Genomic DNA, 13,237 nt, shown 5'->3' on the forward strand with positions numbered 1-13,237 from the left:
TGAATCTTAGCAACGATAGAGAACATGATAACAAAGCTGTATGCATTCTTATATCTAGCATAACAACATTAGAAAATTATCCAGAAAACCCTATCGCACACATTTCTAGGCTAACACGACCGCAATAATAATATTCTCGCTTCTGCGTCCCAAAAAAAATAAAAAAAGTGTATGAAGCGCGTAGCACTCATCTCGAAATTTGTATACCCCCCTTCTTCGCCTTTGTTTTGCTCATACATCCTCCACCGCAAAGCAAGCGAGAAATTCGGAGAAGTGTCAGTAGTGAGGTAGGCATCGATATTGGAGAAACGTGGTGAAAATCAATAAGTACGCATAAGCAGACGTAGACAGCATGCTCTTTACCAAAAAAAAAAAAAAAAAAAAAAAAATAGAACTACTCTTTCATGTATCAGAACACTTTGCCTTCTCATAGCCTACACAGGGCATGCTAATCTGGCCAGGCGATGTATTGATGGAGAAAGCATAGAGACGGATGAAACGATACAGATTGAGCTTAAAGGAAAAGAAGGGTCCGGCCTCACATCGGAGCTCAAGAATTGCATCCAGTTCATCGACGGTGCGGCAATGATGCCGGGAAGGTGTAGGGTTTAGGCTGAAGGTATTTGTTGCCGGACAGGCATGAGGTAGACAGATTACATTACCATTCAGACCATATATAGACATTGTTCCTAATTTACCTTAATATTGCTTTCGCTGCATCTTCGAAGTAATAGAAGTGTTTACGCGACTGAACAACGTTCTGACAGCGACTAAGGATTGTTTGCCCACGAATATGTACCATTTTGACACTCTACTGGGGTACCACAGTGATCTTGCCGCGTTCCCCGTTTTTTTGTCGCGCTCTCACAATTCGAACGCGTCTCGTGAACGTTCTTGACGCGTTCTTACAAGGTTCTATAGACGACTGTCAAAACGCACCGCTTAAGTACTTAAGCGGTGCGTGCGTCGCTGCAAATAGCAATTTTTTTTTAGCATCCTGCCATCCAGACCCCTTCACCTCCCTTCCGTTCCTCTACGAACACACATACTGTCTTTTCCTTTCTCTTTTCTCTCTCACTCTCACGCTCTCCCTCGCTTATCCAAGATATTTGTTCAAATACGTCATCGAAAAGAACCATGTCGCTTTCATCATACTTCAACGCACTGTTCAACGGCCAGAACATTTTACTGGTCACCAAAACCGTGACGATCGCTTCGATGGGTATCGCGGCCGGGGCCGGATTGAGCTACAACGCCATGATCATGCCAGCGGTCCAAAAATTCTCGCCCATGAACGCCCTCGCAGTCTGGTGTGAGTGCGCCTTCCCTGCTATGTGTACGTATTCACAAAAGACTGTATATGTATATGCATTCGATAACATTATCAAGACCAAATGCTTCGATAACTCATTTGTACGAGTCACTAAATCATGACCCAACTGACACCCAAACGCTTTTCTACGCGTTTCTCCTTTCACAATTAGTGATCCAAATCACCGCAATTGCGACGAGTGTGATCGGAGGAACGATTGTGTACTACAAGACCAAGAACCGGTCCTTCCTATACGGCGCCATGATCATGGCCTCGGTGCTTCCTTATACGGGAGTGATGTTCTTCCCGATCAATAGCGAATTGTTTAGGATGAACAAGTCCGGGATTGACGACGGCACGGTTTGGGAAAAGATGCAGCAGTGGAACAGGAACCAGTATGGACGCGTGTTGTTGAATGTTGCGGCCATGGTCGTTACGCTCTTTGGAGGGTTGCAGGGCAAGACGAAGACCGTCTAGAGATCGCCAATTGGTTTTTAGTACATAGAGAATTTGGTGTAGAAGAATGGCTGCTTTGTGTGCAAATGCAATAAATTCACTTCCATAGCGGACAAAATGCCGTCATTCGATGCATGAGTCTTAGGGTCTTTTACTCATTCACTCATTCGGTAACAACAACAACGACGACGACACCTTACCCATTCATTCGAATCCGCGCACCATGGGACAGAGCTTCAACCCGCAGGGCATTCTGCAGGCATTCCGTGTCCTCGCATCCCCTCGTCTCATGATCCCGAACCTCGTTGTCCGAGGTAAAGCAATTCGCATTTGCAATTACAATCACATCGCTCTGCATTCCAGCCCCTTTCCCTTCACTTCACTTCCCTTCTCTTTAAACACATTATATAAGAGATATAAAGACATGAGTGATACATGAAGAGACTGATACAGGTACTAAACGACCAACCGATTTCTGCTTCTACACAAACGGTTCTGTCGGGTAGACATTCGAGACATCAATTTTGAACAGCTCCGCAAGTCAGGGATCGTCGCTATTGCCTTCGACAAGGATAACTGCCTCACACGTCCCTACGGCGCCGACCTGCACCCTCCTTTCAAAGTAGGCTAAAAGAACCCCCCTCCCCCGCGTGTCTTGAGAGGGTTGACACTTGATTTTTACTCTGCAGTGATCTACCGATCCCAGCCCTGACGATCTACCTAAACATTCCCCTCCCCTTTTCCAACAAAAAAAAAAAAAAAAAAAAAAGGACGCCTGGAAGCGCTGCCGATCAGTCTACGACTCCCACCTAGTGATCATCTCCAATTCGGCAGGCACACCCGATGACAAGGACCACAGACAAGCCCAGGCAATCGAACAAGCCCTTCAAGTCCCAGTGCTGCGACACCAGCAAAAGAAACCCGCCGGCGGAGAGGAGCTGTTGACTCATTTCAGTGGGATCCAAGCCCCGAGGATCGCGGTTGTGGGCGATCGAGCACTGACGGATGTGGTGTTTGGGAATAATTATGGAATGTTGACGATCTTGACGAGGGACGTTGTCACGGAAGAAGGGGATAATCCGATGGCTGTTAGGGTAAGCGAAGCGATCCCTCCCTCCCCTCCCCCCTTTGTTTATCAGAATTCGTGAGGGAGGAACGTTTACAGCGTTCAGTAAAAATGGATCTAAAAAGAAAAAAAAGAAACTGAAACTGAACTTTTGCGGTTGAAATACTTAGATCCGAAGAATGGAGCACAGGATACTGGCGTTCCTGGACCGGTTGAATATCAAACGACCGGCACACCTGATTCATATCGATCTGCATGCGGTGGTGATGCAGACACCACCGGAACCGGAGACGAAGGAGGAAGAGAAGGCTCAGGCGGCCATTGATGCCAAGGAAGCTGCTGCTACAGATGCAGAGGCAAGGAAAGATAAGTAAGACCACATCAAAAGGATCCGGGTCGCCGTCGTCGTCGTCGTCGTCGTCATCGTCGCGGGGGGGTCTTTGGATACAGAAACAAGGTTAGAGAAGCCATCAGATGCCATCGTCGTCATCGACGTCGGCAGCACGCTCTACGTCCCGACCATACAAGAGTTGAAAATAGAAGAAGGTCGGGGGGCTGGATATAGGAGCGTGTACAAAGAATAAAGAGGCGCTGTTGGTGCGTTTTTTTTTTTTTTTTTTTTTTTTTCGCACGAGAGAGTAAAAAAAAAATGCTTAGACTACTTATTGTCGAGGACTCTATGTACTCATGCACACGCCATGGTCATAATCACAAGGATTTATTTATCCAGTTGGACATGAGACTTTTTTTTTTTTTTTGGAAGTGTAGCACATTAAAAAAGGGTCCAAAGGGGGATTTCTTTCTCTTTTCTCACGCACATCATCCTCACTATATCCACTCACACACCCTCGCTTACTTCTCCTTTCTCTCTCTCTCTCTGCCCCGCTTCAAGAATGTCTTCCTCAGCAACCGAACCTACGAACACTGCTGACCAGCAGCAACAGCAGCAGCAGCAACAGGGCAGTCAGAGTCAGGCGGCACCTGCTTCAAACACAGCTCACGATACCACCGTCGGCCAGGGGACCCCCTCGACCACGGACCAAAAGGAGCTTCCAGTATCGAGGGAGGAGACCACGGAGGATGGCGAAACTGTCCATAGTATCAAACTTGTTGGACACTTCAAGGGTGTCCCTGGCAGACATTGAGCCACTGTCGACAACTGGCATCCTCTCATTCTCCAATACAACATGGAGGGCAACGGAGGAGGACGTCAGGCGATAGACTATACACATCAACGGCCCCCCTCTTTTTTTTTTTGTTTTATTCTTCTTACCGCTAATAAAAACCTGAAGGACGGGCAACGCAAATGTGCATTTATTCAATGGTGTGCTTTTTGGTGCCGTGATTGGCGTCATTTGAAAAATTGTCATAAGAGTTCGTGTGTATGATGTGCTATGTGTGTGGTGTGTGCTGGGTAATATGCTGCAAAAGAATAATATAAAAAAAGTGAGAGACAAAAAAAGACGATCCTAATAGACGATACGAACGTCCTCATCCCAGCTCTCTTCTACCGCCTCCTCCTCTCCCTCCTGTGTCGCCGCCATCGATCTCCTCCGCGCCTTCCTCTGTGTCCTATTCAAGATCGGATACAAGGCCTCCCTGCCATACCAGGCCCTCTGCCTCGATGCCGCAATCTTCGACATCGTCGACGCTTTGCTCCCAACTAATTCGTCCGCGTGTGCCAGCACCGCCGCATCGATCAAGGCCGGTCCGAATGGGCCCCACAACTTTGCGGTCCCATACTTCTCATGATCGAGTCGATGCCATCCCAGCTCCTGGATCTTTTGGAAATCGTGCTCGGAGGTTGTGTCTGTAGTCACGACGACGGGTAGTCGGGAGACGAGTCCGCGTTTTGCGGCGGCCGTCCGTGCGCGGGCCACGGCGTCGATGTAGTGCTCGAATGGGACCAAACACGAGTCCATGGTCGTATCGGTGCATTTCGAACCGATGTCGCTCCTACGCAGATGCAGAGCGATATGGGGGATCCGTGTCAGGGGTGCTGTGATATTCTCCGCCGCTGGGTTGGCGATCACTCCGGACTCTGTTGCGTTTTCATTCAGGTTCTCGGGGAGGTTCATCTCGATGGGAACCTCCAATTCCGGGAACACCTTTTCCTCGGGATCGTCGTTGGCGATAACGACGATTCCCTGATCGCGTTGCAGCTCCTCGTTGATCTTCTCAGTCACATACTCCATTATTTGCGGTACGAAATGGATGTTCTTCCCAATCTCGTTCCAGATTCGGCCTATATGCCCAGGGTCCTTGAGCTTGAAGGTATTGCTGAGCATCAACACATGGTCCTCGTTATCGGCGTATCGCGCCAACAAGTCATCTATTGCGACCAAGTCGTCGAGTCCCGTGGTGAGGCCTGTCAGCTTTGTCTTGTTGTAGACCGTCATTCCAGGTTTCAATGGCGGTGGTTGCTGGAAGATCAGTCGGAACAAGAAATGCCTCTGAAAGTTCTGGGCCGAATAATTAATTTCGAGATTCGGCCCTCCAAATCCATAAACGATATGGCAGGTCAGGTTCTCGGCAACTTGATCCCAGGCCTTCAACACGAGCTCATAGTCATGCTCTCCAGCAGCGGTTCTAGTCTTATCCACAATTGCCCGATCGCGCCCGATGATCCGTTGAGTTGCAGTCAAGGGTCGAATAAGATCCCATTCGACTACAGGCACGCCCGAGAGGTGTGTGAATCTCGGTAGATCAAAGTAGTTGGACCAACGTTGGTGTGTATTATCGTGATCGTGCGAGTTGGAAATAATGGGTGGGAGGATGAGGGTTCTGTTGAGCTTCCGGGAGAGGAGGGCTCCGACCTCGAAGGCCATGAACTGGTTGGTGAGTCCAGCAAAGGGTAAGTAGGAGAGGTATTTGGTGTTGGGGTCGAGTAAGGAGACAGCGGGCTCAAGAGGTCCAAGAGTTGAGGGATATGTGAGTTTATATTCTACATGGTTCTCATCCTTCTCATCAATGTGCTCCTCATGGAGACCTTGTTGCTGTAGTTGGTGCCGATCTGCGGGGGAGGGGGAGGGGGAGGGGGAGGATGAGGGTGAGAGATAGCTAAAGTCGAGGTCGAGGGCGCTGATGTTGCTGAGGAGGGCCCAGGCAGAGATGAGGACGACGAGGGCGAGGGCGACGAATGTCCGGGACCGGGGCCTGCGACTTTTGCGTATTCCGCTGTATGCTGTGTCGTTCCTCATAGGGGAAATATCTTGGGATCGAGACTATGTACAAGCCCGTTCGATCGAGGACGAAAAGATGGGGTGTGTTGAAGAAGAAAGGGTGAAGAGTGTGAAGATGCAGAGTGAAGAGTGAAGAGTGAAGAGTGAAGAGTGAAGAGTGAAGAGTGAAGAGTGAAGAGTGAAGAGTGAGTGAAGAGTGAAGAGTGAAGAGTGAAGAGTGAAGAGTGAGTGAAGAGTGAAGAGTGAAGAGTGAAGAGTGAAGAGTGCGTGAAGAGTGAAGAGTGAAGAGTGAAGAGTATGAAAGAGTGCAAAGGGCGTGAGGGGTGTGAGGAGAGTGAGGGCGGGAAAAAGGCGCCGCCCCCCTCTCGCCTGCCAAGTTTCCTTTCGTTGTTGTTATTTTCACAGTGATCGCCCTCTGAGTCTGGGTGCTCTAAAAATAAACGACAGAAGCATTCTAGGCCTTGTCTCTATCGTACATGCGTACGCCACCATTCCCAAACGCAGGGTCGCCCCATTCGTCCACCGCCCGCACCGCCCCCCGATCTCCTCTTTTTTCTACACATTAACCTTATTTCCCGAGAATTCTTGGTTTTCATCCTGAACTATATATGGAGGGGAGGACCAATGACTGGCTTGGTCCCAGAATTTGGAATAAAGACAAGGTGTTCCAGCTCGGGTTTGCTCACCAAGTGTTTGCACTGACCAGCCTACATGTCGACATGATCTTCATTCTTTTTGATGTGCAACAAGGAGCGATGAGGACTGACTGACCATGAAGGGAAGGGAGTGCGATGGTTGCTGTATATTAGAAAAAAAAAAAAAAAAAAAAAATGAGAGGCCAGCAATGAGCATGCTTGGTCTGCGTGGTACTGACAGCGAGCTTTTACTGAGGCGAGCCTGAATCTTTATTATTTTTGGTGGCAACTATAATAATAGATAGACTACAGTAGGATGGCACATTTTTTTGGCGACAACCAGATCTGTGTGCAGAGTCCCCTTTACACAAGAGAATGCGCGTTACGCGGCCTTGCACCACAGAAAGGGAATGATGAACTGCAGGATTTTATCGATCTCCACATTATAGCTATGCGTTAATATACGTATACATGGGAGAGCAGAGCAAAGGCGTATGTATTATTGTTGCATTCGTACATCGGAGAGCCTAATTCACGACGCGCCTTCTCCGTTGCTCTCTGCAGTCCCGCCCATGTCCAACCGCAGACTGGGGATTCCCTCATCGCTGCGTAAGGAGCGAGAGCGCCCTGTCTGTGCACGTATGCGGAATTAGGCAAATTAGGCTACGGTTAGAGTGCATTGGGCGCCCCTATGACCAAATCATCCCCTCACCGCGCATCCTCTGTGCTGCCCCTGATTATTACGATGACGATGGACGGTGTTGAACCTTGAACACGTTCCTGAGGCCTGTTCCCCCTCCCCCCCTCCCCTGCAAACACATGTGACCCGCGTCAGTGTGCGTGCGCAGGGGAGAAAGGACGACAGGGGTAATACACTTCGCGTAGGCGAAGACTAGGCCTGCTGTCATTCCTTTATTTCCTCCTCTCCACCCCATCCTGCACCCTCTTCTTCTTTTTCTTGTCTTCTTGTCTTCCTGTCTTTTTTTCCTTCCTTCTTCAGCACTCCTTCCCCCCTTGAGAACACGTCCTTCTCTTTTCTGTCCTGTCCCCCCCCCCCCCCATACACCCTCTTCACAAAACAGTCAATTATCCTTCCAGCCCTATCTCTTTTTTTCTTTTTGCACACTTCACCACTTTACACGAAACGACCACTTCTGCCTCTAACCCATTAATACACATTACTACATATTACTACTGCTACTACCACCCCCCATCATCGATAATAACACTCCCATAATGCTCAAGAAGAAACGTTTCTCCGGCTTGTTCGGTGCCACCATGACCGAGATTCCCTCCCCAGGCCCCGAACATCAAGCCGCACTCTCTCAACAACAGCAACAACAATCCAATGGGGCAATAACCAACGGCACCTCCACCCCGAGTCTCTACTCACCCCAGATGCTATCCAGTCAAGGACGACAGAGCAGCATCGCGACCCTCTTCTCTCCAGTATCGTTGTCATCAGGACCAGGAACCAGCAGTCTCGGAGGGTATTTCTTTTCAGGAAACGGTGGAAACAACAATAACAACAACAACAACAACAACAGCAGCAGCAGTAACGGCAATAACACAGGAAACGGAGTCGGGATCGGGAACAATAATGGGTCGGCACAGTCCGAAGGACAGGACCTGACGAGGGCCGAGATACATCAGTCGCTCGAGAGCCTGAAGAAGCTGGTCATCGCGGCAGAGTCCTACAGGGAGCTGACAGCCAAGTTGGCAAAGACGACCAAGCAGCTGGGCAAGTGCTTTAAGGAGTTTGGAGACTCCAAGGGCATGGATAACACTTATGGTAAGCAGGGAACTTCAGTCTGCCCTTATTTTTTTTTCTTTCTGCATGTGTATGTGTGTGTGTTGTGTCATGGGGGGAGGAGGAGGTTGAAGGATGTGTATGATATGGTCACTCTGCTGAACCCCTATTTTTTATTTTGCTATTGTGTATCTCCTCAATAGTCATGTGTCTCAAGTCCTCTGCGAACTTTTACGAGTCCTTCTCGGAAATGGAGAGCAAGCTGGTAAGCAAAGCACCCTTATCACCACCATCTTTCCTCCTTTGGGGGAGGAAAGGCAACCAAAAAAAATGAATGAATTCTACGCAGGAGAATCGATCGTGTGCCTGATTTCATTTTTCTTCCTACGAAAAAAACCAACCTCTTTAGGCTAGTAGTCTTCAAAAGGATTTTGAGCTGCTGCAGAGCAATTGGGAAAAACATTCCAAGCGCGTAACGGTGCGTATCTTATGATGAGCGAAGGATGATGCTATGCGAAAAAGAGGGAAAAAGAAATTAATGAAAATGAGACTAACAAGAATTGGTCTAATTTCTTTTCTTTTTCTTTTTTCTTTTTCTTTTTTGTTGCTAAATAGAAAGACGAGAGGGCGCACGACGAGATTCTGGGGGACCTAGATGAGAGGATCAAAAAGATTAGCTTGAGTTATGACAAAAAGTCCAAGAAACCGGATCCTAACACCATGCTCATGTCGCACGAGGTATTGTAACTGTCTCAACACACCCACCGTTTTGGGGGGGAAAAGAAAAGAAAAAAAAATAACCGTCAGGTTGCATCATCGCCCCCGATCTACAATGAGCCCGCCCATGACGCTAATTATCTCACCTTTTTTTTTTTTTTTTTTTTTGCCCCCCTCGCAGAAATATATTTCGACACTGTCTGAACTACAGGACTCAATTGCGACCGCGAAACGGGACCATCGGAACACGATGGCGCGACGGGAGCGATACACACACTCGATGACCGCCCAGATCGCCTGTCGACTTTCGGAGGCACAATTCCTGGCGGTCGAACGACAGCTCCGTGGATGCGGACCCAGTTTGTTGAAGATCAAAGAATGGGCACCCTATGCCGGCCACGATATGCCAGCACCGACCCTGATCACAAACGGAGAACCGACCATTGAGATCAAGGGAGGAACTTGGGAGGAGTATAGTGCCAGACATGCGCCTAATCCTGGTCAGCAACAGAACGTCCCTGGTGTGAGTGAAGCGCTCTTCTTTTTTTGGTCTTTTTGTTTATTTAGAGCGGGGGAAGGGTTGTTCGTGGTGGTGTCGACACCGTTTATTGCGTATGCCAAGGAAAAAAAAAAAAAAAAAAAAAAAAAGGATGTTTATTGACTTGATTGCTCTATGTTTCTACCGCTTGTAGGCCTATCAGGGCCCCAAGGCTGAACTTGGCGGCGGAGTAGGGGGCGCGACACAGTCCGGCGGTTCTTCGGCTCCTGTCTACACATTGACAGAAATGCCTCAGATCACACTCCCGCCCTTTGCACCCATGCAGCAGCACCTTCAACAACAGCAACAGCAGCAGCAGCAACAACCGCTTCCGACACCCGTACCCCTACCGGTGCCGCCACCAAGACTGACCTCCCCCCCGGGTTCGTCTACGCCATCGACCTATCTTCCCAATAACATGCCGGATCCAAAAGCCTATATCCAGCAATCTCAACGCCAACAGCAACAGCAAATTAGTCCGGGTTCGTTAACAAAGACCGGCGGAATCACTTCGACGCCTTTGCCTTTGCCAACTCCACGACCGAATATTACCACTATGCCGACCACCATGCGACTAGAGAGGCCATCATCGATGACGGCGACGATGATGCAGGGCTCGGGTCCGATTGTGGGTTACAAGAGCTTGCCAGACCCCAAGGCTCAGGTCAGATCAACTACCATACCTGCTATGGGGCAGGATAGGAGGACCAGTGGTGGGGTAGGACCCGGAATGGCAGCTGGAGGAGTCGGAGGGCTGAGAAAGAGTGCGTCGAGTGATTCGATTCAATTCCTGACCGTCTCTCCTGTATCCACCCCGGGAGCCTTTCCGGAAATGAAAACGCAGGGCGGAGGGAGAGAGAATTCGGCTGCGGATCACTTGAAACGCCAAGATGGGACCAATGAGTCCACGACTGCAACGACCGCGGGGGCGGGGACGGGAACAGGGAATGGAGAGGGGAGTTTCCCAGAAGACCAACGATCTATGAGCATCAAAACCGGCACGACCAACAGTAGTATCGACGGCGGCTCGACTCGTACGGTCCCGAAGCTTTCAAAGGATTACTATGAACAAGAACAAAGGCATTCACATCTCCAGAGGCGTGTCGAGCACGACGACGAAGATGATGAAGATGCGGATGGAGAGGACGAGGAGAGGTATCGGAATGGGAAATATGACCTGGAAAGATATGGGTACCCGGACGACGATGACACCGGAGCACATTCCCGCGAGGAACGGGATCAGTTCGATGACCACATGTACTCACCTTCATCGGGGGACCAACTGTCGTTTTATGATGATGGGGATGAAGGCCACCCGGGGAGGATGCTAATCTCGTCGCGGAGATTTTATGATGACGATGAGTCCCAGCATTCTTCGGGGTCGATCCCTACAATCCTCCGTGAACGTGAGAGGGAGCGAGAGTACTATTTGGCACGCACATCGGCCCCACGCTACGATGACGAGCGCGAGTACGAGCAACGATCTTACACGCAGCAACAACAGCAACAGCAGAGGAGTTACTCCTCCACAGCCCCTACACGGCAATACCTTCAGCACCTCACCCACCCAGATTCTGATCAAGACCGCGAGAGGGAATGGTCTGCCTCTGCGGCGGCTATGGCGGCAGCACAGGATGAATCCGCGAGCATGAGTGGTTATGCCCGCGAGCAGTACCCGGCCCAGAGGGATTACACGCCCGCACGCCCAACACTCGAAGACCGAGAGCGGGAGCTTGAACTCATGCAGGGTCAGGGACAGCATCTCCAGAAGCCGACCTCTATGGGTCCTCTTAGTGGCGGTAATTCCGGTGCTGATGGTGCAGGAGCAGAGCAGGGGCAAGGACCGGTTAGACCGGCGTATGGGCGACGTCCTGCCACGGCCCCGGGGACCGTCGCACATTTGAGGAGACGGTTCTCGGACCAGAACATTGCCGAATCTCTACCCCCTCCACCGGTAAGTTTTTTTTTTTTCTTTTTTTTTTTTTTCTACCATTGCATCGAAATTGTTGCCAAGTATGCTGAAAACTAATCCATTCTCCTTTTTATTCTCCCTCTTTCCTTTTCTGCTTCCGCGTGCACAGCTTTCGCCCACACAAAGTTCACGTCCACGCGGACTGAGCGGCTCCGCCGCAAATGCCCAGCAACAGCAACAGCAACAAGACGCCCTGAATCGTGATCGGGATCGGGACACACGCTACCCACCTCGAGTCTCAACCCCACAGAGCCGCTTGGTCGCCGCGCACGCATACCGCTCCGAACGCGTGATCTCCAGTACAGGAATGAACGGCAAGGCAGGAGCAGGAGCTGGAATGAGCCAAAATGGACAGTATAATGGTACTGCAGGGCATATGTCCGATTATGAAGACACCAGTCCTGGAAGGACATCTGCCCAGGTTGGGGACCAGCGTGCTCGTCGGAGATGAAGACCTACCGTGCCTTGATGGCATCTTGTACACCCTGCAGAAGACATTACTTTGGCCATAGTATTTATTATCAATATGAATAGGACGCGATTGCTCAAATAATACCATAGAAAAAAGAAAAGAAAAAAAAAAAAAAAAAGAAAGAAAAGAATATACATGCGAGTTGATTTTCATTTTATTTTATTTTCTCCATCTGCCATGTTCACATGAGCCTCTTTTTGCGATTGCCGATCGACGAGATCAGACGTGAGGGTGCCTGGCTACCGCCTTGACCTGCTGTCTGACTGGGCGTCTTCCGTGATGACGATATTCCCGCTCGACTACTACTGCCGCCAGCACTAGTCGAGTCTGCAGTACTTGTGGCCGTAGCAGCAACAGCTTTCTTTGCTGGAGTTGCCCTCGGTTTCGGCGCAGCCTTTGTGGCCGCAGCTCTAAATAAAAAATAGAGTGTAATTATTGGCATGGGGATCAACAGGAAGCAGTACAAGAAGCACATATTCAACTGAATCGACATATGAAGCAAACTCTTCAGTGCGCACCTCTTGTCGACGGCCTTGCCCTTGGCCTTGGTTCCCCGTTTCGGCACCAAAAAGTCCCCCTCTTCTTCCTCTTCTTCCTCCTCTTCCTCAACCTCGACGACTGGCTGCTGATATTCCTTCTCGTTTTCATCATCCGTGTCCAGCACCACATGCGCCGTCTGTTGTTTCCCCCGCGAGGTGCTGCCAGCAGCACGCTGTCGACCACCCCCATAATCACCATCGATTCCATTCTCCTGCTGCACTTCTTCTTCATCTTCATCATGTGAGTCCACTGCTAGGACCGTTTTCTGCCCTACACGATCGGACGATTTGAATCCTGTTGCGGATGCTGCAACAATGTCACGATTCGTTCGACCGCCTCTTGCAGAAGTGCTCGATCCACCACCACGCGATGAACTTGCTAGTCCTCTCTTTGGCTCAATAGGTTCGTCATATTCCGATTGCGCGTCGTCGTCGGCGACGTTATCCATGTCCATCTCAGTACCATCTCCTCGCATAGACTGCTTCTACATGACAATCGATGAAAAACGCATTAAATGTTAGCCTTTTTACGCACAATAAAGTAAAATAAGAAAGATGCAGAAGAAATGTTTTGTCCGTCACGAAAACAATCTGTAGA

General features: G+C 49.7%; 4 protein-coding genes across 4 annotated transcripts; 3 read left to right on the forward strand and 1 right to left on the reverse strand.

The window, feature by feature from the left end:
- Positions 1-1,137: 1,137 nt before the first annotated feature.
- Positions 1,138-1,789, forward strand: BC939DRAFT_506449 (uncharacterized protein; the record flags this gene model as incomplete). Its single annotated transcript, XM_051560787.1, has 2 exons — positions 1,138-1,336; positions 1,485-1,789. The coding sequence occupies 2 exons, from the start codon at positions 1,138-1,140 to the stop codon at positions 1,787-1,789; spliced, it is 504 nt and encodes a 167-aa protein (XP_051408583.1).
- A 79-nt stretch (positions 1,790-1,868) lies between these two features.
- BC939DRAFT_290462 (mitochondrial PGP phosphatase-domain-containing protein) lies at positions 1,869-3,264 on the forward strand. Its single transcript, XM_051551286.1, has 4 exons — positions 1,869-2,082; positions 2,275-2,390; positions 2,539-2,862; positions 3,005-3,264. The coding sequence occupies exons 1-4, from the start codon at positions 1,992-1,994 to the stop codon at positions 3,206-3,208; spliced, it is 735 nt and encodes a 244-aa protein (XP_051408584.1). The 5' UTR covers positions 1,869-1,991; the 3' UTR covers positions 3,209-3,264.
- Positions 3,265-4,141: 877 nt separating this feature from the next.
- On the reverse strand, positions 4,142-6,203 carry BC939DRAFT_462629 (uncharacterized protein). The gene is made up of 2 exons (XM_051557147.1): positions 6,152-6,203; positions 4,142-6,101 (listed from the first exon to the last, which is right to left on the reverse strand). Exon 2 carries the CDS (start codon positions 6,032-6,034, stop codon positions 4,304-4,306), a length of 1,731 nt encoding a protein of 576 aa, XP_051408585.1. The 5' UTR covers positions 6,035-6,101; positions 6,152-6,203; the 3' UTR covers positions 4,142-4,303.
- Positions 6,204-8,186: 1,983 nt separating this feature from the next.
- On the forward strand, positions 8,187-12,218 carry BC939DRAFT_462633 (uncharacterized protein). Its single transcript, XM_051557148.1, has 7 exons — positions 8,187-8,443; positions 8,605-8,666; positions 8,811-8,879; positions 9,017-9,139; positions 9,300-9,641; positions 9,811-11,610; positions 11,738-12,218. Exons 1-7 carry the CDS (start codon positions 8,428-8,430, stop codon positions 12,077-12,079), a joined length of 2,754 nt encoding a protein of 917 aa, XP_051408586.1. The 5' UTR covers positions 8,187-8,427; the 3' UTR covers positions 12,080-12,218.
- The last annotated feature ends 1,019 nt before the right edge of the window (positions 12,219-13,237 follow it).

Source organism: Gamsiella multidivaricata (assembly GCF_025024155.1).
Source record: "Gamsiella multidivaricata strain RSA 2152 chromosome Unknown BC939scaffold_72, whole genome shotgun sequence".
Classification (NCBI taxonomy): domain Eukaryota; kingdom Fungi; phylum Mortierellomycota; class Mortierellomycetes; order Mortierellales; family Mortierellaceae; genus Gamsiella; species Gamsiella multidivaricata.